We start from the raw sequence: 26,268 nt of genomic DNA, 5'->3' as shown, positions 1-26,268 counted from the left end.
CCCATGGGCATCCCCAAGGCTTCTGTCATGAACACTTGATGCTAATGCACTGTGCTCAGCTAGAATCCTGACCCAACTGTTACAGTAGTACTCCGTATGCTGCATCTTACCTGTTTTACAAACAATTTTAACAGCTGATTAACGTCCAACCCATCATACCTTCCAGACACTGGACGTTTCTGGCTAGCCTGGCTAAAGTTATTATTTATCATGTACACAGGTAGAAATGTGGTCCTTAAGAGAGGTGGCCAGAAGTGGATGGCATGTACTTCACCTCATTCTATAATCGGAGGGGGTCTAAGCAGCCTCTAAAGTCTCTTCCATGACCCCTTTCTTTGTTGGCATCTAGATCTGCTTGGTGCCTATATTTCCGGTATGTTATCTGGCTTTCTATGAGTGCTTCTTGCTCCTTTGTCCTTGCAGCCGTCTCGTTATCTCTTATTGCTTGTTCCTTGACCTGGGTGCCACTGCACTGTGCTCCTTTCATCTGCTTTTCCAGTGTCTAATAGATCCACAGAGGAGCATCTAGTACCCTAGACAGCAAGCCAAAGAACTGATATCGGGTACTTTGCGGTATCAAGTGTATATGATCTATAGTAGCTCCATCTCGGTCACAGTAATTCCATGGTAGCACCATTTCTTTATAAGGCCAGGTTGAGTGGTTGGTTATCAGATAATTGGTTAGAATGCTCAACTTGGATAAGAGATCTGTACTACTACTGATAAAGACTGCAATTTAATGGTAATTTTTACTGGATGTTTTGGCAGAGCTCAGTAGTGAGTCAGCTTCATTTTTTACCACTGGAAACAAAGGACAGGAAGTTTGATAGTTTCCCCTATTTCTTAGGGGGAATTTGGCCCATTGGAAAAGGTGGTGTGTCGCAGGGTGCACTGGCATAGCTGTAGGAGGAGACCATGCGCAGCACCATGTCCACGCTGTGCCAAGTTAAAGCAAGCACTTTGTCCTTTGGTTTCTTGAGGGTGAGACAAGTGCAGTGCATGCTGATTCTGCCATAGTTTTAAAAACTTCTAAAGCAAAAACGCCCCACAATTTCCATTTGGTAGGTTTTATCTTCAATTTAAAAAGGCATCAAACTCCCTGTAAATGTACCTAACCATTTGTACAAAGCTGTACTGTATGTGGGAGTGGAAATTCCTTCTTAACCCTTCAGGCAGTCGTATGCCAGGAAGTATAATTATCATACTCAGTGGTGTTTCTAGCTGGCAATAGTATTCTTAATTGTTAACCATTCCAGTTCTTTTTTAAAAATCCCGCTATAAAATTTGGCTGGGTGGAGCAGTGAATTCCACCGGTTGACTATAAACAGCATGAAGTACTACAGTACTACCTTGTATTTGTTTTCAGTTAATTGTTTTAGTTTCACCTGGTGACTCCTTGGTTTCATATTATAAGTGAGGATAAAAAGAGAAAATGATAAAGAGGTTCATGTGTGTGGAAGTTTCTCTAAAATCATATGTATTCTCTGGGCGACTTTCTAAATACTTAGTTAGAGCCCTCTTAGGCTTTTCTGCAGGATCCATCAGGAAGTATTTGTTTAGTTTTTGTAAAGAGTAAGAAGAGAGCCTAACAATTATCTTAACATTATTAATGAAGGGAACCGGATAACTTGAGTTGTGACCTGCAGCAATTCCATTGCTCATGATCCCCATACAGGAAAGCAGGCAAATTAAAACAGTATTCCCCTCTTTTAAAACACTAAGGGCAGGCCTACACTATAGCCTAAGTCGATATAACTTATGTCGCTGAGGGGTGTGAAAAAGCCCCCTCCCACCCTGAGCAACGCAAGTTTTGCGCTGTCCACACGGGGGCTACGTTGGCAGGAGACGCTCTCCCGTCAGCATAGTGCGTCTTCAGCAGACACGCCACGGCAGGGCAGCTGTGCTGCTGTAGCACTGGAGTGTAGACTTGCCCCAAGTATCCTCATAATTCTCCCTAGTTTTCAGATGTTGAGGGCGAGGGGGGTAAGGAGAGATGAACTTGACAAAATGTTCCTGAACCATAAAATTAAGGAAAGGTGCTTTCAGAGATAATGTCCTGTCAGCAGTTCTCTCAGTGTCTTCATTCATCTACTTGAAATCGTGGAAATTCTTTTTAGAAAAGCCCATGCATGTGCAAGGGCAAAAGTAATAAAACCCCCCATCAGTGTTGGTCATCTGCACAGACAGCTCAACAGGCAAGTTTTATTTTTCATAGATGATGAAGTATAACCCTTTTTAGAAAAAAGGATGTGGAGCTCTCGCAAGGTTAAAGGATCTGGAAAGCTCCTCGCAGGAACAAGTTCTCTCGAGAGGTTTTTCATTTTTTATTCTAGCCAGGCTGGAAATACCAAGAGGAAAACCTCAAGCCATTTTGGCTCCTTTGACCTGGCTGGAATGGAAAGCTAACCAATGCAGTTTTATAAAAGTGAAAAATAAAAGCTAGAAAAAAATGTATTGAATATTCTGAGCCTTAGAAAAACTTGGTTTGGTTCAAAGTTATGTCAAACCCTTATTTTATCCAAACTAATTCACCTGAATTTGAAGATATAGCACACTAGTATGTAATGTATTATTCCAGTATTCCTAGAACAAGAAATTTTGACTTTAGATGTAGCTTGTCTGCTTTGAGAATACCTGTTGCCCATTATGTGTGTGTCACAATTCATCTGAGTAGCAATAGCTGTGCCCTGCGGAAAGCTCTTTGGTGCAGACAAGTTGCACACACAGGGAAGGAGACTTATTCTAGGTCAATTTATAGAGGAGTTGCAATATGAGTTAAAACCTCACTCATTCTTTTTTAAACATCTTTTCAGTTGCCACAGCTTTGACAGCCACGTTGGTATAAGTCACATTTTCAGTGCACTGTTGTGTAATGCTGGATGGACCGTAATGTATCTGTCTGTCTCAACAGTTTTTAAATAGTTCTAAAATCCATAAAGCCTCTAGCTTAGCTACTGTGTAGCCCTCATCACTGGAGTGTATGAGCACCTCCTAATTTTTAATGTATTTATCCTCACCCCACCCAGTGAAGTAGGGCAGGGCTATTATGCCCATTTTACAAATGGGAGGGAACGGAACCACAGGTAGAGTACGAGACTTTCCCAAGATCACACAGGAAGTTGGTGGCAGAGCAAAGAATTTAACCTGGATGTCCGGGGTTCTATGCTAGCACTCCAATCACTGAATCAACCTTCCCTCTCTTGCATCCCCATATTCAGTGTTCTGTACATGACTGGGGCATCCAATCCTTTGCATTTGATTCAGCTCTGGACAGACTGACCCTGATGCTCTGCACAAAGCTGTCTAGAGTTGTGGATGTGTGGTATTCAATTTGACATGGTTTCATCTCACTCGTTAGCAGTAAATAACCCATCCTACTCACCATAATCCTTAAGTAAAGTGTGGAAAGCAGAAGTACAGGAAAATATCAGGAAAAAGCTACAGATAAAAGTGAAGTCCTTTATCATGTTTTTGCAAAATTACGTGTCCAACTGTGAAAATAGCAATAGTATAAAAACATTTACAGTTAGAAGGAATTGTACTGAAATCAAATCCATATCACTCATTTATTTTACTTTTTTTGCACTTAAGATTATATTGAAAATTGAACTAGATCACAGCGCTGGAACATAAGTCTTAGAAAAACACATATGTCATTTAAGCAGAAATTGGTCATTACTATGCCAGCCTGTGTCCAGTGACCAGGTTCTTACTGAAACCATTACAGCATGTACAATATAGAAAGAAAATATTTAAATTTATAAAAGGAAGTTGTAGCCTTCAAAATGAGTCCTCCTAATTAATGACTAATTTGAAAGAATTAAGTTGACTTACTAGGGCAGCAATAAGTTTAGTATGAGCAACAGCAATTTGGGATTAAATGTTGCATTAGGAATCTTTGTCACACAGGTTAAACTTGGTTATCAGCCAAAGACACTCTTTGGTGGCTCTTCTTTATGCTTCTCAAAGGCTGTTTCACCTCCTGTCCGATCCTGACTGAATACGGAAGGAGCCACAGAGCCCTCTTGTTCTTGAAAAAGAAGAACAAAAGGAGTCAATCAGTTAAAAAGATTTATGCCAACAACAGCTGTGCTGCTGGAACACATACTTCTTCTGTAATGAAATACATCACCCCATTCAGATGCACGGAAATTCAGGACCCGTCGAGTGTACTCAGTGGTACAAAATGTGTGGGTTTGCAGCACACTCAGTTGCATTGCTCAATACTATAGAATAGTGCTACTGTTCTGAATAATGTTGCAGATTCTCAAGGGCAGTGTAGGCCAATTGCCAAACATCTTGACCAGTATCTTTAATTTATCCCTCTGAGGAGAGAATCCCTGCAGCTACATTTGAAGCTTTCAAAACAGGTTTAAATTTGGAATACAGGATTTCAAATTTAAAGCCCATCTTTCCTCATGATCCCCCATCCCAATCCTAAAAGAGTGACAAACCATGAGCACCAGGCGAGAGAGATTTCAATCAATAAGAAATTTTTCTTCTTTTCCCGTTTATGTCCTGTAGTCCAAGCATAGCTAATATATTCCCCTGACATCCCAGGCATCTCCCAATGTAGGATCAAATGCTCTAGTTCTGACCCATTTTTAAACTCAATGCTTAGTCAAGGAAGACCCACTGACATTAATTAGGGAGTAAGAAAGTGGTTTAGCCATGTTCCAGAAGTCAAATCCATGGCAGTACTTCCCACCCTGTAATGCTCAGTCAGTATAGTCTGGAGGCAGAGGCTCACTTTGTGCAGAGCCTTTCACCTTATGAGCACCAGCTAGTGAGAACCTAATAGGTGGAAGAGGTGTGGGAAGCAGACAAATTCTTGCCCTTCCTCTCAGTTGATCCACACAACCAGGGCAAAATACATGAGCATTATCGTGCCTGCATTTCAGCAGAGGGTTCTGCCAGTTTTATATTTATGTGCCTTACTGCATATACTGTACTCCTTGGAAACATGAATAAGCTCCTTTTTTGCTGTACACAAATGTAGGTTGCCTGAATGAAACTAGTTTGGCTGTTCTTTAGAGAGCTTGCACTTTAGCTGGGATTATCAATTAAATTCAAGTTTTACTTTGAAGATTTGCTTTAACATTTGTAGTACTGTAAACAGACAAGAGATTTACCACATTGCTTCATGACTTGGTAGGTTTTGGATTTAATTTGCCGGTTGGTGGAGAGCTTTCCTCTAGCCCCTTTGAGATCTTCCTCCTTCACTGGAGGACGCTTCTTTTTCACGGGGGCTGCCTAAAAATTTTGACAGATAAGTAGATGTCAGTATTTCAAGTTACAGAACATATAGGAGACAAACATGCAACATATAGAACTGACAGGTTTCAGAGTGGTAGCTGTGTTAGTCTGTATTAGCAAAAACAACGAGGAGTCCTTAAGCTTTCATGGGCTAAAACCCACTTCATCAGATGCATGGAGTGGAAAATACAGCACAGAGGTATAAATACACAGCATATTAAAAGATGGGAGTTGCCTTACCAAGTGGGGGGTCAGTGCTAACGAGACAATTCAATTAAGGTGGAAGTGGGCTATTTTCAATAGTTGAGAAGGGAGGAAAAATCACTTTTGTAGTGCTAATGAGTTCAATGTGATCAAGGTGGCCCATTTCAAACAGTTGACGAGAAGGTGTGAGTATCAGCAGGGGGGAAATTAGTTTTTGTAGTGACCCATCCACTCCCAGTGTTGGCCAAACTGGGCAGTCTCTACGCAAGAGAATAAATGGAGACAAATCTGACATCAAGAATTATAAATTCAAAAACCAGTAGGAGAACACTTCAATCTCCCTGGACACTCAATAATAGACTTAAATGTGGCAATTCCTCAACAAAAAAACTTCAAAAAGAGACTCCAACGAGAAACCGCAGAACTGGACACCATTTTGCAAGCCAATTTGCAAACTGGACACCATCAAATTAGGCCTGAATAAAGACTGGGAGTGGATGGGTCACTACAAAAACTAATTTCCCCCCTGCTGATACTCACACCTTCTCGACAACTGTTTGAAATGGGCTACATTGAACTCATTAGCACTACAAAAGTGATTTTTCCTCCCTTCTTCTCAACTGTTGAGAATAGCCCACTTCCACCTTACTTGAATTGGCTCATTAGTACTGACCCCCCACTTGGTAAGGCAACTCCCATCTTTTAATATGCTGTGTATTTATACCTCTGTGCTGTATTTTCCACTCCATGCATCTGATGAAGTGGGTTTTAGCCCATGAACGCTTATGCCCAAATAAATTTGTTAGTCTCTAAGGTGCCACAAGGACTCCTCATTGTTTTAACATATAGAACTGTTATCTAACACATACTCTATATTCCATCTATACCTACACTATATTGTACACACTAATGATCTGCGGCCTTGTACAGCACACACAGGTAACAGTAGGCAGCTACATTGCACACAGATGGCAAAGAAGAAAAAAATTTGCTACCAAAAATTCATCTTCCTGAACTAGGTGTTGAAAACACTTGCCCTAATAACCTGAGAACCATTGTTACATTATTATTATCTTGAGACGACGTAACTTTTGAAAGAGGGAGTGGAAGTGGTTTATAATCATGTATACCAAATTTTGCCTTGTGCCTAAAGACCAAAAGGGACAGGTAGTTAAGGAACCTGAGCCTAGGTTTGGAAAGTAAAGAGGAAAAAAGAGAGAGGAATTTAGATCTCGACTTACAAATATGAAGACATATCCATTAATCTATTATGCTGAGGGAAAGATGTCCAGGAGCTTCAACATACCAACTGACAAAGTTGGAATGGTTCAAACCATTGTGGTAAAATCTGATGTAGGCATCAGACTTTTCACTGCAGAGTTAACTCGGGTGATCAGCACCTGGGTCTGAGCACCCAATTTAGTCTAGAGCAGGTGTCAGCAGCCATCCTGCAAACTGAGTTAGTGTCCTTACACTGATGCTGCACTTACCCACGTGTGGTGCTAGGACTTCCAGGGTAATCTCACATGGTTCTTAGCACTGCAGTAAACTGAGATGCTCTATGATTCTTTCCCAGTAAATTCTGGGAGAACTTTTCTGTCCTTCTAGGCACATGGGGGGAATTGTGGGAAGACATTGGAAGACTACCAAGCACTCCAGTGATTTAGTCTGTCTCTTCACTGCAAAGTGGGTATCTTATGAACCCAAGGAAAGCCTCACTGGGGCTTTGACCTGCAGCCCAAGATGGGGCACCTACTCTGGGTTGAAAGCACCACTAAATCATGGATCAGAGGTTTCTGTGTGTGGAGATTAGGGGCAGCACCAAAGTAAGAGTTTGGGATAACTCCGCAGTGAAGACACACCCTGAGTCTAAACTTGTTAAGTGTTCATTATTTATTTCTCTAGAATATGTTTTATGCATCTTTCTACTCACTTGTATTTAATATGTTGGAGAAAATTTCTGGTTGGACTTCATTGATCCAGATTAAATATTTGTCCATAAAATGATTAGTCTTTTGGTAACTAAAAGATCTCTCTTTCCCATCCAATCTTCTTTTGTCTGACCAGAGAGTTTGTATAATTTAGTAGTGCAAACCAAGCAATCAGTAGTGTTGGCTACAGGTTCTGAACACATTTAAGTGTCTTGAGTCATAATCTGGAGTGAATAAATAAATGATGAATAAAATCTCAAATTCTACAGCAGAAACAGGTGTAACTGAGGGTTGCCATTTACCATATTTTTGCAAATACTGTATGTTGTACAGCTCTGATTTTTCTACCTAGACTTCTTCCAGCCAGTGAGAATGGTAATAGCTGAATGCATCACCGTCAAAAGAGGAAGTTGTAGGAATGACAACATTGGTCAGTGTTAGCTAGTCACACACACAATTCTTGAAAGTCTTGCCTTCAGGGTGCTATTTCAAGGAATGACAGACATGATGACACCACTCCCTGCTGGCATGGAGTGCACAGTGGTAACTAACATACAGGCATGCAAATCGATTAGTCCAACCCCATCCTCACAAGATAAGCAACTGAAGAATTAAAAACAATAGCCAAAGTGTATAAGAGTAGTTGTGTATTATTTGAGTACCAAGAGCCTGGCATTCTGTAGCTAGATCCTCTTTCCTTATTTTGACTTTAGTTAGTTGTTGCTGATTGATTGCAGAGAACTTATCTTGGTGGAAGGGGGACAATAGATGAATTTCTAGAGATTGGAGACCAAACAAAGAGACCATGTAAATGCAGGGGAATAGATTCTCTCGACCCCAAGCATGAGAATGTTTTCAGTAGTTTGTTCCAAGCAGCATCCATGCTCATGACTTTAGGCAGTGGGAAGGTTGGTTGTACTGGAGTCTCTTGCATGTTTTCTCTTGGCTACAAACAGAAAAATGCCTCAGCATAGCTTGCGATCAATGTCACTGAAATTTACTGTGGGAACCAAAACGTCCTCAAGGCCTCTGGGGAAAGTGTTATATAGCCAGCCAAAGAAAGCAAAAGCATAAAACCTAAAAAAAGAAATTCTTTTAACAGAGTTTCTCAGCAAGTGGTTAGTGCCATTTGTTAACTGATTATTCAAGAGATAGGCTAAGTATCTACTGTATGGCACAGGTTTCATGTATATGTCTGTATTGGTATTTGTCATGCAGTGTGAATTATTTATATACCTCACAGCCCCACAACTGGGCAATGAAGAGAGTAATACACAGGCCTTTTATTGTGGGTGCAGGTTCTAAACCAGAATAGGGGGAAACTGGTTTCATGAACAGGGTGAGCATGAAACCTGCGGAATCCCTTCTTAAATCTTAAATGCCAGGCATCAGGATTTCTTAACTTACCATGGCAGAAATCATTAACTCTAAGGCTTTGTCTTTACTGCCAAAAATGGTGTGTGTTGACAGCATGGTAATGAACGTGCATTAGCTATCCCACTGTAAAACCCTAGTGTAGTAAGGAACCTGTAGTTTTTACCATGTGGTAGGTTGGTAAAGCCAACTCTACCCCCCCCAACCTGTGGTTGGCCTCATGGTAAAAGCTACAGTGCCTTGCCTCCAATAGGAATTTACAGCAGGAGAGCTAAAAAGCATTAGTTATCTTGCAGTAAACACACCTTCTTTGGCAGTGAAGAAAGCCTCAGTAAAGAAGCTTCAGTTCCTGCTGGCACTCCAGGTATCATTGTGACTGGCAGACAGTAGAACTGTTTTCAATTGCTTGCCAGTCACAAATGACAGGATCTTAGCCAGAAACTATTCCTAGTAGGCACAACATTCCAGCCTGGGTTTATCTCCAATTGTCAATAGCACAAAGTGTTGGTTTACAAGATCTGCAACATTGCCTTCAAGTCTATTTCACTTGGAAGAAAGAATAAGCAGAACTGAATTCTTTCCAAATTCTTCATAGGGTTCTTTTCTCTAGCCTTGCAGTATTGCTCCTATAAAGCTTTCTTACCATCTCAGCTCTGTCACAAAATACTGTCCATTAGGAAAACAGTATGTAAATATACATTCTTTAGGTTCTTTATGCATTCATAGCAATCTTGAAATTGAGCCACTTAGACATACTTTAAAATGCATAGGGGTGGGGAATCCGAGAATGATTTTAACCTATTGGTTACATGGTACATTTGAAGTTAAGTGAGTACTTTGGGTCTTGACACCTATTTTATATTTTTGTCTAGAATTTTTAGTCCCTCATACTCATTGCTTTTCTGTATTTTGTTACAATGAAGCCTCATTTTACATAGGGAATGGTACACCTCAAGGAGATAGAGCAAGAAACAAAAAGTTAAACTAAAATCCCACATTTACACATTCTGTAGCCTTTGGGATTAGCCTAAAAGCAAAAACAGGAATCCCCTCTACATTTAAATCTATCACCGTATCTGCACAATCTAGAGGAAAAACATATCTTTCCTTTTCAACAAATGTGATTAAAGCTAAAAAGGATAGTTTACATTGTTGTGTTAATTTGCAGTCGCTCCAGTAGAGGAGAAGTTGCTTTTTGGTCACTCGCAAAATAATTTATCAAAAAATAGTTTCATTGCTAAATTCTTTCACAAAGTTTGGCTTGAAAAAAACTTCCAAAATAACTAATTGAATAGCAAACAGGTCAGCGATTTGAGAAAAATTTCATTAACACAAGGATTAACAAAGCATAAACTGTCAAACTACTTAACCAGAAGAATCATTAAATAGTGCAGTATTTTTCAGATGTGGTGCAATACACCAGCCAACTTAATATCATTCCATACCTGTGACATAGCTGGGGTGCTCCCTCAATATTAGTCCTCTCGGAGGCAGTTTTTCCCTTGGATCAGCTCCTAGTGCACTCTGCAGCAGACTGGTTTTTCCTCGACTTATATAGACCATTAACATGAAGTCATTAGCTGGGTCATTTTCCCAAACCAGATCCCAGAATGATTCAGGTTGACACAGGCTGCTGTTCTGAAAGGTTTATTCTTAGTGATGACTGGGGTTTGTAGAATTTACTGACCTGCCTGGCTGGAGCTGGGATGAAGCTCAGAACTGACAAGAGGAGACAGCTGCAGTAGTGAAACTGAGCGGATGGAAGTTCAGTCCACTCTACTATAACAAATAGTTCTTCCAGGGGAACCTGCGGAGGCTCTATTTATAACTTTAAAAGGCAATGCTTTGTTAAAGACTCTTTTCTGACTCTGAATGCTTCTGATGGGAAGGCTGACAAAAATGTGGAGGGGGTTTGGTTTCTTACTCTCCCAGTGTTACCATAATGTGCTACAAAACCTAGAGTCAGGAGTATCAGAGTAGCAGCCGTGTTAGTCTGTATTCGCAAAAAGAAAAGGAGGACTTGTGGCACCTTAGAGAGCATAAGCTTTCGTGAGCTACATTTCACTTCATCCGATGAATGCATCCGATGAAGTGAGCTGTAGCTCACGAAAGCTTATGCTCAAATAAATTGGTTAGTCTCTAAGGTGCCACAAGTACTCCTTTTCTTTTTACGAATCAGGAGTATGACAACCTCCAACGGCAAATAACCTTACTTTTCTGCATAGGCCTCAGCCCATATATTTTCTCTTTGTTATTGTTGCATTTCAAATACTTGATATACTTTGATCATTAGAATTCTTCCAATGCCAAAACTTGATTTCCTTGATGTTCCTTTGCTCTTAAGACTGCTAGTGTTTTCTCTTTAGAAGGAATTAAAAAAAATTAGAGTCCTCACAAGTCAAGAGAATGGGAAGTTAAGTGTTAAGTAAGAAAGATAAATTAGAAAGCAGGCTAGGTAACTATTTTTGTACTTAGTCGGCAATCACAAACTTTCTTTTAAAAAGATGTCCCTAATTATTCAGTGAAGAATTTTTATTTATAGGTTATAGCAAAAATAATTTCAAATTGGGTTCTAATTCTGGTTAGAATTGTATTGTATTATATTTATACTAAAGTTATTTTTCATCCTGAATATAATTTATTTAACCTCTGTGTTTGGATCAGCTGCAGGCAAGAAACACCCAAAATCTCCAACTGGCAACTTTAAAATAGATATTTACTGGAATACTAATAGCTTTAGTTTAGGACAACTTCATTGTGTGTCTTTTCTCAAGCTTTGTTCATATATTGTTTAGTGAACGACAAGCATAGGCAGTTGAACTAATGATAAAACCATTATCCCAATCTACTATAATCATCAAGATGTGGCCAATCACCACTTTCCCTGCCATTTGTAGTCCTCGCTCATATCCTTTGGCTGGCTTTTAGACTTAAAACTCTTCATGTCAGAGAACTTGATTTATGTTAATTTTCTGCCCGGAAATAATGAATTACTGATAGATAATTGAGTGTTTATGATGTTATTTCCTTTTTTATATATTTTTTTAAAAAAATCAGTGGCTTAGTATAATAAAAACTTCCCATTCTCCCAAATCCCAAGCTTTTGCATCATTATTAGAGTCAAGTAATTCCACATTGGAAAATAAAACTGGTATCAATCCACTCGAATTTTACCGTATTAAGAAATTTGAAAACAAAATCAGGATTTTTTTTTTAAACCAACTGAGTGCATGACCTTACTGATGCAATTTATCCAAAGCAGAGTTTGAGATCACATTAAAAATGGTGATATTTTAATAATTGAAAGCAGTAACTGATCTAGTTAAGAATTCAAAACCTGCACTATGAAAGAAATTGTTTTGTTTCTGAATTTGACAAACACCTTATTTAATCTCATTAGGAATTACACTACTCAGCCCCAAACAGGAAAATCTGTGCTTATCTGCCAGTTTCCTTTTTTCAACTATTAAAATCCACAGACCAGTTACAATGAGTACTTCAGGCTGCTTCTAGCTTGAGAGAAGAACCAGTTCTGCCAGTCCCTGTCAAGAGAGTCCCTTCAGATGAGACGGCTTCCACAGCCAGGATAATTCAATTCTACTTCCTAAATTACAGGTTGTGTTAAGAAGAAAAAGCACAACAATTTCTCTTACTCCCAAGCGTTGAGATTATTTTCCTTAACAAAATAAACCTGAATCTTTGGATGTCAGTTTCCATCTCTATTCCCAATGATCTGTTTATGTGTAGGATGGCCCAGGTCTGTGAACTTTCTTACTGGAAGAAAGAAAATGTTCAGATAAACAAATTTTCCTGTTCATCATGCTAAGGTCCAGAGTAGGAAGCAGGATCATCCTTTAAATATGGACATTCTAAGTAAGATGAATGTTATTTATATATATCCATTTTCTGGTGGTCAGTGAGGTATTCGGAACACTTCTGCTGAAAAATGGCGTTGGCTAAGCGTTGGATGACCAACATGTCTCATGTGAACTCTGGTTCACTGATGCAGGCCTGCGCCGGAGTTCAGCATTCCCAACAGGCTGCACTAAGTAGTCAGTTTGTGTCTGAGCCACCCCCTCGTTTTCCTTTATGGCCATCTTCATCTTCTGTTATTCTTCTGAGATGACACCTTGTACCTAATAGGCTTCATCCTTAGCCTGGCCTATGATTGATGTGCCTAGCACCATATATCTGTGTTTGTCATGAACCCAAGATACTTCAATCATGTCATTCTTTGTTTGACCAGGGGAATTTTCCAGGAGGAGGGATGGAAATGAGTATCCTTCTTCCTTAAAGCTAGTATTATCAGCATTATCCTGGAAAAGGCCCTGTGAGCACTTGTCAGATCAAATAATAGTGTTGGAGTTGAAAAAAAACCCCTACCATCCATATGTAAGTGCGCAATATGCCTGTGGAATGGTAAAAATGGGAAAGTGAAGATAAGCCTTCTTTAGGAACTTGTTCAGATGTTTCACACCACACCCTGCTCTGTTACCAGTTCTCAAGTTAGAAATAGGATGGGGAATGAGAAGTATTATTCTGATAAAGCGGACAGGTGGTTTCATTCATGGCCTGACATTACCATGGGTTGCTCAATATTGGGAATGGGACAAAACTAGCTGTGATTCATCCGGAGCTCCACATAGCACCCCCTCTGGGCAATGCCCAATGACATCATGTGTGACCAAAATTGAAAAAGACCTGCCCCTCTCTCTGCCACTCCAATTAGTGCTAGGCTAACTCCAGATAGGTGAAGTCAGAAGTTGCCCTCAGTTGGCTTAGTGCCAACACCCTGGATGTGGTCCAGCTACCACTTGTAAAATGGTATTCCCTCTTGTACTTTGTGGACTGTTTCATATTTCCATCTGACCTATAATTCTTTGCTACAGAATCTGGCAAGAGTCAGGATTAGCAATCTACTTTCCCAGCAGCTCTGAGCCTTAGCTTCCTATAAAATTTCCCACAAGCTGATAACGGATTTGCCTGAGCATCTTATCTCAGTGATAAAAAGCCCCATATTATCTGCATGAAAGATGTATCCCCGCTCTCTTTTTCAGGAAGAAGCCCTTAGGCAGTGAGAGGGCCCATACTTCCAATACTACCCACCCATGTCACCACAGCTTGTGAAAGCTAGTAGAGCGTGCCAAATGCACTTCATAAGTTATTTGGTTGTTGTTGCTGGGCTGATGCTGTCAGAGAGTTCTCATTCCCAGAGGAAGGGTGGAGGTGACACCTGCCCAGACATGGCTGTATGCCAAGGACTTTATAGCAAAGTGGCCACAGTTTCAGGTAAACATTTCCTCCTTAGAAATGCTGAATGCCTGACCACCAGGAAAGATCCATGTTCACATTCAGTAGTGACACAAGGTTGAATTTTGACTGGTGCACATCTCGAATGCTTTTAGCCTTATAAAATCGATGTTGATGAGGTAGATATTAGTAAATAGTAGACTAAGAGATCTCTTACTTCCTACTTGTTCTTCCAAACCTGGGCTGCTGTCCCTCTTGTCATGGATCCCTGGGCTGAGAGGAAGTGGAAGTCATGGCAATGCATGCCAACCTGCAGCACCAGCTGGGAAAAACAACCTGGAGGTGAGAGTTTGGTACCTCAGAATGGCAGGTGGCGACAAAGTCTGACGCTTTCCTAGTCTTTTGTATGACAGGAAATCCCCCATTCCTCTAATGCAGTGGTTCTCAACCGGGGTTCAGGGCCCCCTGGAGGGCTGCAAGCAGGTTTCAGGGGGTCTGTCAAGCAGGGCCAGCATCAGACTCACTGGGGCCCAGGTCAGAAAGCTGAAGCCCACTGTATGGGGCTGAAGCCGAAGCCTGAGCTGCTTAGCTTCATGGGGGGCTCCCTGTGGCATGGGACCCCAAGCAATTGCCATTTGCTACCCCCTAATGCTGACCCTGGCTTTTATTTGCAGAAAATCAGTTGTTGTGGCACAGGTGGGCGGTGGAGGTTTTATAGCATGCTGGGGGGGGGGGGGGGGGGGGGGGCTCAAAAAGAGAAAGGTTGAGAACCCCTGCTCCAGTGCAGCATCTCAGCTATAACTTGTGTAGGGCAGCTGCAGCCCTCTGAAGCACAGTTCAACAATACTCCAAGTACTTTGCCTGAAAACGTCTATAGTCGGGTTAGTTTTTTTTTTTTTTTAAACTATTTGTTACCTGAATCTCTAACACTGATTCAGACTGCTGGCCTTCCTTCTCTATGGAGGGAGGATTTCTCCCCCCGCCCCCATTTTTGTGTTTGTGCATGTTCAGAGGAATCAGCACAGATCTATGGCTTAGTTTCTGCTGCACTGATATGCCCTGAGGCCCTCCATGAAGTTAAGCAGGGAACCAAACTAATTTTATTTATTTCTCCTTTGAGTGTTTGTCCCCATAATCCTGCTTCATATGGGGGGAGTGAAATTGGGATCACTCCAAAAATATTTCCAAGGGGCTAGTGATCTTGCTCTGAAAGAGGCTGGGGTTGTCGTCTTGTCTTTCCAACAGAGGTTCCTTCTGGATCTCTCAAAGAAAGTACTGGGGTTCAAGAATGGAATCCCCAGGAGCCTCTACCACTGGCAGGGATCCCACATGGACCAGCATTTTCCCTGTAGGCTACAGCCTGAGTTATCCGTAGGCAATCCCTAGGAGGATGTTACAGAGGTGGCAGCAGGGATCAGAAGCATGATTGCTGGTACAGTTCTAGGGACTTAGGTATGATCTTCCATCTGGTGGCTGACCTTGTGGCTTAGCTCCCTTCATGGAGATGAGGCAGGGGATCTGCTTGCCTCTGGCTACTCGATTCCTGCTTGGCTCTTTGTTGGTCATTGGAGGAGGGCCAAGGTGACCCTGCCCACAGCATGCTTTGAGGGGGAACTGCACTCAGTCTGACAAGCTCCACAGGACACACAAAGGCGTGAAGCAAGAGACAGCTCTTTCCTTTTTATCTTTTGGCATTCTCTGCTGAGTTTGCTTCCTGAAGCCTGCAGGCGCATCAGCCACTGCAAACACCTCCAAGGTGGAGCCAAGGGGACAGATGGACAAATTCAGCCAAATTAGTCAGAAATTTTCAATAAGAGATTGAAATTTGCCTCCAAAAAGCTCTGGCTGAACCACTGGTCACTGTGGAGGCAAATAAAACATGACTGAAGTTCAGGAGGCGGGGCATTCCCCTGATTCCAGTAACTGACATTTCTGTCTGAAGTCCACAGCTCTGTTACAATACATACTTTAGTGGCTGGCAGCTGGGGGGCAGAACCAGCCGTACGTCTTCACAGGGAGTAAACCGAAAAATTCATTTTGATTATTTCATGACATATAACATATCTCTGGGTGTGCACTCAAGGCAAAATCTGTGTAGAACACCACAGGGAACACAACTACCTTTGCACCTTGTAAGTGCAACTCTTTGAGAGAAATTTTAAATATGTATGACATTTGCACATAAAACAAAATTTGTAATCTAACATGTCTTGTCTCTCCTTGGAAAATGGATATTGAGATGTGTCAACATCCTGAAACTAATCCCAATGCAGAAGCAAAAACTAATACCAGCAGATCTGAAGTTCAGTGCTTAAACTCTAAACAACAAAATGTGTGCCAGGACAGAAGGTAATCAACAGAAAGGCACACGGAATACAGCTAATAAGTACATTCATTTTTAACATAATAAGGGAGCACAGAATACATGTAAAAATCTGTAATAAGTCAAACTTTATTGTAAACCATTATACAATGTAAGTACCCTTACATCATATACCCTTAAACTTTAATGTAACACCACTGATTAAACAATATGGTTCAAACAGAGGGCAGCAGATTTCAGTCATTGTTTGCTGACATAGGCTCTACTCCCAATTTACTTGTAAACAAATAAACCCAAAGTTCAATTTGAGACATACCCAGGCAAGACAAAAACCCAATTACAAAAAAGAGTCCCTTTTTTAAAGATAGTGTAGTTTTACTTTGTAAAACCATAGTAGTCATTTTCAGTCATTGAAATGGAGACTACATATTGTCTAAAAAAAAGTTGCACAGCTGTGCTTTAGAGCTACTTTGACCTGATGTGGCTGGATTTGTTCACTTTCACTACTTTTGGTGCTGCAAAAAGCACAGCACGTTGCAGACTTGGGGGCAATAGCAGAAATTCCTTAAGATACTCAACCCTTCACTGCTAATGCTGAACATTCTTTCCCCCACCAGGCACAGCTGGAAACTGTGCATACAGTTGTTAGAAACCTCTGGAACACTTTGCATTGTTTTAGTTAAGTTCACAACTCAACAAGTATGAGTTTTCCCTGAAGAAAAGCTATAGCACATTTTAGTCAGCAACATTAATATACAGCATTTTACCACATAAAGTAGGACAAGGGGAACTGAATGCATTAAAGCCAGAACTTTAAGACCACATATTAGATGACAACATATCACAGCGCAGATATAACCGGTTCATGTGTTGTAAGGTTGACAAGTTGTGGTGAACCTTGACCTCCAATATTTCTAATTTCTGCTCAAGTATACATTTAAAGTTAGAATCCCTTTTATTTATTTATACACAAGCTTATTTTAAACAAACAAATAATGGCATAATGACTACCTTTTATAAGTACAGTCTGAATTAAACCTATTGTGAGTTGTTTAAAGGATGGATTTGCCACAGCAGACTAACATTTGGAGGAGAATCACACATGTGCTTCCAGGACTTCAAATCATCATATCAACTCATTATAGAATAGTTTCTCTTAAACTGTACTGCCAAAATACTCCAACAGTGAAGCACTAGATGTTATAGGTCTGGGCTTCAAAGAAGAATGTATAAACTTTAACTACTGCATGAATTCATTTTTTCAGTTAAGACTTTTGCAAACAGGGAAATAATTTAACATTTTCCTTTTCTTTTTTGAAAGGGTAATGAAAACTAATGAGCAAAAATGTAACATCTTGCTGTCACCTGGGGGAACTTTAAGAGTCTAGTATTAAAGAGAGGGACTATATCAAAATTAATGCTCAAACAACCTTTCTAATAAAAGGTATTCATTTTCCATGTTATGACTGTGGGAATGTGAAATGCTCGAGAGTCTTTGGCTAATAGAATTTCATTATGTCACAAGTCCTGTTACAAAACAATACAATATAAATCTCAACTCAGAGGTACTGAAGCACTTAAGAAAAAAAAAAAAAGGGAAAAAAGCATTTTTACCCTTAAAACAATCTGAAGAAAACGGCTATATGGTGCTTTATACTATCTTTACTTGGACAGTAAATATGAGGTCTGTACAAAAGAAGCTTATTTTACATGATTAAGGCCATTTGATGGTTCACAGACTAAACCTGACACTAGAAACAAAGCTCATTTTGATATTCTGCATAATTTGAACACAGGAAGCAAAAAAATTAAGCTCATGATTTGTGTGCTGTTCAAATGATCCCTAATGACTAAAGAGGATAGGTAAGTATAATATGGTGGAATAAAGAAAGCATCATCTGTTTTATTTCATTACCTCAAATAGAACAAGGCCTAGGCAAATCCTCTCAAGCTCCTGACTAAAAATACCGAAGTTTGTGAACAGAGGAGACTAGTTCTTAATTCCCATGGGAGTGGCAAAGCTGTAGTAGATATACTGTGCATTGAAGTGAATTGCTTAAACTACTGTACTGGAGAGGTTGAACCTGCCTGATTGTACTATACTCAGACAAGGCTTAAATCAAAAAAGATGAAACATTTACTGAAAAAGGTAAGCTAATAAATTGGGAGGCAACATTGATTAGTGACCCTTCCCTACTTCATACTTCAGAGAAACTCAAATTAGGCAAGTGTCTGTTTCCCTTAGTTTCTAGATTTAGTGTAAGAAAAACATTAGCATTTAACTTATTGCAAATATTATGTTTTAACACACAGTACCAGTGATTGAGGGGGGCTCCAGCTAGCTCAAATGTCAGGTTTGGTAAAATGTCCCTTTTAGTCAGCTGGACAGATTGAGATATACAGAAGAAGTCCCAGGACATTTTGTTTACCTCAATAGCCAAGCTGTAAACAAATATTTGAATAGTGAAGGTAAGCAAGGGAGCACACAGTATTTCCGAAGGCCTACCGACCCCACTTCAGCAGTATTAGTAACATACCACATTAAGACCTACTAAATATATACAAAATTTTAAAAAATCTTTAAAAAGTTCTGAGCTGTCTTCCAGTGAACTTGTTTGGTTTTTTTAAGGCTTGGAACGCATCTGATGTCCAGATTTGCAACTTATTTCTGATCTTTGCCATCTTTTTGATGCATCACCTCATCCTACACAAGGCTTAATTGAATCAAAGAAAGCTGTTGGAACAGTTGGGAAATACACAAAGGAACAGGAGGTCACTGAAAACAGGTCTACAAGGGTTCAACACCAGCAGATATGTTTTCATTAACCACGGAAAGACGACACTGAAAGCCACAGACATCTTAAACGTAGTAACAGGTGCATAGTACCTCTCAGTTTTATTCCAGATAGAGAAAGGGAGAAACAAGTAGGCTTTTTTGGAGGAATTAAGGAATGTGTGCACTGGGGAAGTATGCTTTAAAGCCTTCAAATGAAGTATTGTTACTAAAGATCAGCACTACACATTTATATTTAAATGGAAAAAATCTTAAGTAAAAATGCAACCCAAAGAAAGAACTATATGTATTAAGGTAGTGCTAAGAGCTCTAATCAGATCAGTGTCTCGTGTGCTAGATCCCATGTAAGAAATGTAAAGAGGGAATGTTCTGCCTCCTTTGGAATAGTTGAGAGGTACAATCAGAGATTTTCAAGTTCTTATGAGACAAATATTGATGAAGTCATCCTTAGAAGTTCATTTCACAGATGAGGAAACTATCAGAAAAATGTGTTTTTCTTTATCTGCTAAAGTGCATATTGCCAAATATGCAGAGAACATCTCCATTTTACAAAACACTATTCTTAAATGACGTTGCCAAAACCACACTTGGGGCTACATTTCTAGTGGACATTTGGTGGTTTCAACAGTGAAAGAAAGCTTTTCCCTTTGTGAAAACATCATTTGCCTTATCTTAATCAAGTGACAAGGACGAATGAGAACTTCACTGCAAATCTTTTGATCTTTTTCCACACAAAAAAAGGGAATAGTGTCCTTTTCTCTGACAAAGAGAATCCTTAAATATAACAGTATGAAAATATAACTTAAATATAAAATAGTCAAATAGGTTAGAGGAGACTTGAAAAAATCTTTGTTCTGCCTATTAGTTCCATAGGTACCTTGTAGGAAGTAAACATGTACTTAAAAAAATAACATTAAGTTACAGCTTGTAACCATAAAACTATTCTGCTCTAGGAATTAATATGTTGCAAATGCCAGTTTTAGTAATAAAACACACTGGTTCCACTTAGTCAACCCCGATGCCTTTTTCCAGAATGTCTTGCACTGAATCACTCAGGAACCATAAGTGAGTCGACACTGAGTAATTGTTTTTCTGTCGTCTTCTCTGAAGTGTCAGATACAAACCATTTTAGTGTCTGGTCCCTAACAATGCGGTGTTTCCACAAATGATGAAAAGACGCTCTTGCATATTTGGTCAGTGTTTCTGTAGTGCAACTGAACTGGAATGCTTCAAACTACCTGCATCCTAATTACAGACCTGTTGTTGAGTAACTGTTAGTAGGAAAAAAGGGATGCTGTTGCAAAGTGAAAATCCACTGACCAGGAAGCTTATGTCACGAAACCTGCAAATACACAGGTCAGGAATGCATCATACAGGCAGCCCAAAGCGATGCTTCTTCTTAATAGGCTTTAAGTTAGTCAGTCTCCGTAGGTCCTCTTCAACTTCTGACTCCTCCATTTCATCATCTGCTGAAATAAGGATCTAAAAACAGAAATATAAATAGCATGTTTCAAATAAGATTCAATCTCTATCTTTTCTCCTTTGAATCTATTTTAAATAATTTATTCTAGTAAGATGCCCAATTATTCAATGTTTAAGAAAAGAGGCTTTATTAAAACAGGAGAATTTTGGATTTGTTAGGTTTCATGTCACTGCCTGTCGGACGTATTACATTAGAAATAGGATTGTCGATCAATCGCAGTTAACTTACATGTTTAACTCAAAAAAATTGTGATTAATTGCACTTTTAATTGCACCATTAATCAATAGAATACCAATTTAACTTTATTAAATATTTTGGACGTTCTTCTACATTTTCAAATATATTGATTTTTATTACACAGATGACAAAGTTTGCAATACTCACTTATTTTTATTACAAATATTTGCACTATAAAAATAGAATTTTTCAGTTCACCTCATACATGAACTGAAGTGCAACCTCTTTATCATCAAAGTGCAACTTACAATTTTTTTTTGTTACATAACTGCACTCAAAAAACAAAACAATGTAAAACTTTAGAGCCTACAAATCCACTCAGTCCTACCTTTTATTCAGTCAATTGCCAAGAGAAAGACATTTGTTTACATTTACGGGACATAACGCTGCCTGCTTCTTATTTACAATGTCACCTGAAAGTAAGAACATGCATTTGCATGGCACTTTTGTAACCAGCATTGCAAGGTATTTACATGCCAGATAAGCTAAACATTTGTATGCCCCTTCATGACCCTTACTTTGACAGGGTAACAAGTCTTGTAGATGGGGCGGGGGGGGAGGGGGGGGGAGAAGAAGTGGTAGTTGTGGTATATCTTGACTTTAGTAAGGCTTGTGATACTGTCTCGCATGACCTTCTCATAAACTAAATAGGGAAATACAACCTAGATGGAGCTACTATAAGGTGGGTGCATAACTGGTTGGAAAATTGTTCCCAGAGAATACTCATCAGCGGTTCACAGTCATGCTGAAAGGGCATAACGAATGGGGTCTGGCAGAGATCGGTTCTAGGTCTGGTTCTGTTCAATATCTTCATCAATGATTTAGATAATGGCATAGAGAGAACACTTATAAAGTTTGCAGACAATACCAAGCTGAGAGGGGTTGCAAGGACTTTGGAGGATAGGATTAAAATTCAAACTGATCTGGACAAACTGGAGAAATGGTCTGAAGTAAATAGGATGAAATTCAATAAGGACAAACGCAAAGTACTCCACTTAGGAAGGAACAATCAGTTGCACACATACAAAATGGGAAATGACTGCCTAGGAAGGAGTACTGCAGAAAGGGATGTGGGGGGTCATAGTGGATTACAAGCTAAGTATGAGTCAACAGTGTAACGCTGTTGCAAAAAAGCAAACATCATTCTGGGATGTATTAGCAGGAGTATTGTAAGCAAGACATGAGAAGTAATTCTTCCGCTCTTCTCCGCACTGATTAGGCCTCAGCTGGAGTACTGTGTCCAATTCTGGGTACCACATTTCAGGAAAGATGTGGACAAACTGGAGAAAGGCCAGAGGAGAGCAACAAAAATGATTAAAGGTCTAGAAAACATGACCTATGAGGGAAGACTGAAAAAAATTGGGTTTGTTCAGTCTGGAGAAGATAAGACAGAGGGGACATGCTAACAGTTTTCAAGTACATAAAAGGTTGTTACAAGGAGGAGGGAGAAAAATTATTCTTAACCTCTCAGGATAGGACAAGAAACAATGGGCGTAAATTGCAGCAAGGGCGGTTTAGGTTGAATATTAGGAAAAAACTTCCTAACTGTCAGAATGGTTTAAGCACTGGAATAAATTGCCTAGGGAGGCTGTGGAATCTCCATCATTGGGGATTTTTATGAGCAGGTTAGACAAACACCTGTCAGGGATGGTCTAGATAATACTTAGTCCTGCCTTGAGTGCAGGGGATTGGACTAGATGACCTCTCGAGGTCCCTTCCAGTTCTATCATTCTATGCTTTGGCCACCATTCCAGAGGACATGCTTCCATGCTGATGACACTCGTTAAAAAAATGTGTTAATTAAATTTGTGACTGAACTCCTTGGGGGAGAACTGTATGTCTCCTGCTCTGTTTTACCCACATTCTGCCATATATTTCAAGATATAGCAATCTCAGATGATGACCCAGCACATATTCATTTTAAGAACACTTTCACAGATTTGACGAAATGCTAAGAAGGTACCAATATGACATTTCTAAAGATAGCTACAGCACTCAACCCCAGGTTTGAGAATCTGAAGTGCCTTCCAAAATCTGAGAGGGATGAGGTGTGGACCATGCTTTCAGAAGTCTTAAAAGAGCAACACTTCGCTGTGGAAACTACAGAACTGAACCACCAAAAACGAAAATCAACCTTCTGCTGGTGGTATCTGACTCAGATGATGAAAATGAACATGCGCTGGTCCGCACTGCTTTGGATCATTATCAAGCAGATCCCGTCATCGGCATGGATGTATGTCCTCTGGAATGGTGGTTGAAGCATGAAGGGACATATGAATCTTTAGTGCCTCTTCAGGCACGTAAATATCTCGCGACACCAGCTACAACTGTGCCATGCAAACCTGTTGTCACTTTCAGATGACGTTGTAAACAAGAAATGGGGGGGGGGGGGGGGACAGCATTATCTCCTGCAAATGTAAACAAACTTGTTTATTTGAGTGATTGGCTGAACAAGAAGTGATTGAGTGGACTTGTAGGCTCTAAAATTTTACATTGTTTTATTTTTGAGTGCAGTTTTTTTTGTACATAATTCTATATTTGTAAGTGCAACTTTTATGACAGATTGCACTACAGTATTTGTATTAGGTGAGTTGAAAAATACTATTTCTTTTGTTTTTTACTGTGCAAATATTTGTAATCAAAAATAATAATATAAAGTGAGCACTGTACACTTTGTATTTTGTGTGGTAATTGAAATCAATATATTTGAAAATGTAGAAAACATTCAAAAATATTTAAATAAATGGTGTTCTATTATTTTTTAATTGCTTAACAGCCCTAATTAGAAAGTAACTTTCAAACATCAAAATGCTTTTTCGTACTTCACCTTCTATGCAAGAAATAAATCAGGGTGCCCAAAATGTGTTTTAACCAAGAGCAGTTTAAGCAATTTGCCATGAACACATTTGCAGAAATTGAAGACTGCAGCCATCTTCATCTCTAATAGACATATGGGCCCATAAAGTCTACAGGTATTATCTGATCTTAAAGAAAGGTCATTTGACTGAAGAAAGCACTGAATAGTGGGACCTGTGGTACACTGGGATCCCACAAATGTTCCACTTGTGGGCAACAGATTCTCTGACCATCTTTCAGTGACAGTTTTATCTACTAAACAAAAAAGAGTTACTACTGATAATGGATATTAAACAATAGTGACAGAAGTGCTCATATACTCAAGGAAGCTGCTTGTCCTTATGCAAAGCAAAAAGTGCTTAACAGAATTTTAAGGAAGGTTATCTTGAAAGCAGGGAAGTTAAAAAAAATTGACTTTTTGGCCCCTTCACTTTCAGCGTAATTACTGAAAGTATCATATTCCACAGAAAAATAGAACTAGAGAGCTGTACCAGATATAGCAATGGCTCTTACACAGCTGTATGCTTCAGCTGAATGGTCTTTCATCATGGTTAAGTTCTTTTAGTGGGTAGCAATCAAAAGGAACATTTCTGATCCACCTTAATTAAGCTCTTCGGATAAGAGAGATTGACAAACAGAACTGAGAGAATGATGTTCTCACCCTATCACAGTTGTTTAAAGTCAAATCAAGGTTATTTGCAACATTGAATGGGGAAGCTGCCATGGCACTTATTTGTAGTGTATAATGCTGTACACTAATGACTAGATATGGTTTTAAAACTGCTGTAGACTCTTCAACCTCACCAACCCTCAAAAACAAACAAAACAAACAAAAAAAAAACCCCAACCTGATACTGATCTATTGTTCAAATGTGTAAGATTATCATAACAGATGAAATGTCAGTTTTAACAAATCTGAGAAACCATTTTTTAGATATACAATATCCTTATAAAATAGCCACATTAAAGCTGTAGTTCACTGTTAACTGAATTATCTGACACCACAGGATCTAAAAACAATCCTTTTGAAAGGTCTCGTACCCCAGGAAAAACATCAGCAGCCTTGTAAAGGGTCAATAAGAGAAGTGAATTAGCAGTACCGATTTATTCAATGAGGTCTTACGAAAAAGGGCTCTAAGCAAATTTAGTACAAAACTAATCAAGCCTAAGATAGTATTGTAAGTCAAAGTCAAAAGGAAGGGAGTTGACTCAGGTACAGCAAGTGGTGCATCTACATACTTCTGACTCTGACTCTTCATGTGATGCTGCTCTCCTGTATCGGACTTTACTTCCATTCCTTGAATCTTGCCCCATTTCCTTTTCTTCGAGTTTAGCTTTTGTCTTCCCTTTCTTCATAAGAAAGTTATCCACCACCCAGAACATTAATGCCTGTTAACAGGGGAAAATTCACAGTTCAGGTTTTCTTTAGACCAGTATATGTGTTAGTCATTCAGACCTTGGAATGGAGTTAGGGAATAGTTGTACTAAGTGGGATTTGGCCAAATACGGCAAAATCCTGTACAGATCCAGTCACATGATCTAACATATACCCCCTGAAACATAGCTGCCCTATTTCCTGCTCTTGCACCAATAAGAAAAAAGCTGCTGCTTAGTGGGCATTTTTTATTAGCTCTTAATCTTGACATATGGATAGTCTTGCTTGGTCTAGGGCACTTCAATGGGATGATATTTTTTGGCACTCCAAACATAAATTAATGCTTTCCTAAATAAACCAAATTTAACTGGAATTTTCTAACTGGTACAACAGTATCTGAATAGTACATTCAACACTGGGCATTCTGTGCACCATTTCTGTGCCCAATGGCATTGCTGATTATGGATTTTATAGATACGTAAGTACATAATCACATTTTATACACACACACACACAGAGGAGTTGAAGACTTGTAACACTAAGATATCACCAAGGCACTGTGTGGTACGGATTAATTTTAACAGATGGAGAAGGGGATGGGTCGGGGGGGGGGGAACACAAGTCAACTATCTCTGAAAAGCGTACAGTTGTACTAACATTAACAAAGAAGGGAACTATCAGCATGACGATAGCCAGCTCCAACTGGGGGTTCTCTATGGGATTCAATAAAGCTACCTGTGAAAAGAAAAAGATCAAATTCAGACCACAACAGTATGTGCATGCAGCTGGGTTAGAAGTGTTACAGAAAGTATTAGGCTGGTAGCCAGATGAATTAGAAAGGACAGTTTCATAGGAAAGGAATATACTTTTGTCAAGGAAGCATTTGTTTGTTGCATTTAGTAAACATGTGGGGCTGACTGAAAACAATCTGCCATCCACTAATTTGTGACTACAGAAGGAATGTGATGATTTGTGGGTAGGTGAAGCAAACCAGATACTATCTGACAAATTAATCACCTTATAATCCCAAGGAAAATGTTTGAAGCCCCATCACTTGGAGATTTAAATAAACTGGCAGAATACTATAAAATAAAGTGTAAAAAAATCCTGTTTATTCTACAGGATGGTCTAGAACAGTGGTTCTCAAACTTTTGTACTGGTGACCCCTTTCACACAGCAGCCTCT

General features: G+C 39.5%; 1 protein-coding gene across 1 annotated transcript in view; it reads right to left on the bottom strand.

Moving 5' to 3' along the window:
• Positions 1-3,552: 3,552 nt before the first annotated feature.
• STIMATE (STIM activating enhancer) overlaps positions 3,553-26,268 on the bottom strand; it is a 119,882-nt gene continuing 97,166 nt past the window's right edge. The window contains 5 exon segments of the mRNA XM_007055597.4: positions 3,553-4,030; positions 5,133-5,253; positions 20,507-20,614; positions 24,948-25,097; positions 25,741-25,818. Coding sequence (XP_007055659.3) covers positions 3,924-4,030; positions 5,133-5,253; positions 20,507-20,614; positions 24,948-25,097; positions 25,741-25,818 — 564 coding nt within the window. The 3' untranslated portion in view covers positions 3,553-3,923.

Source organism: Chelonia mydas, chromosome 7 (assembly GCF_015237465.2).
Source record: "Chelonia mydas isolate rCheMyd1 chromosome 7, rCheMyd1.pri.v2, whole genome shotgun sequence".
NCBI lineage: Eukaryota > Metazoa > Chordata > Testudines > Cheloniidae > Chelonia > Chelonia mydas.
The sequence above is the reverse complement of the archived record's forward strand: the minus strand, read 5'-3'. Positions and strand labels throughout refer to the sequence as shown.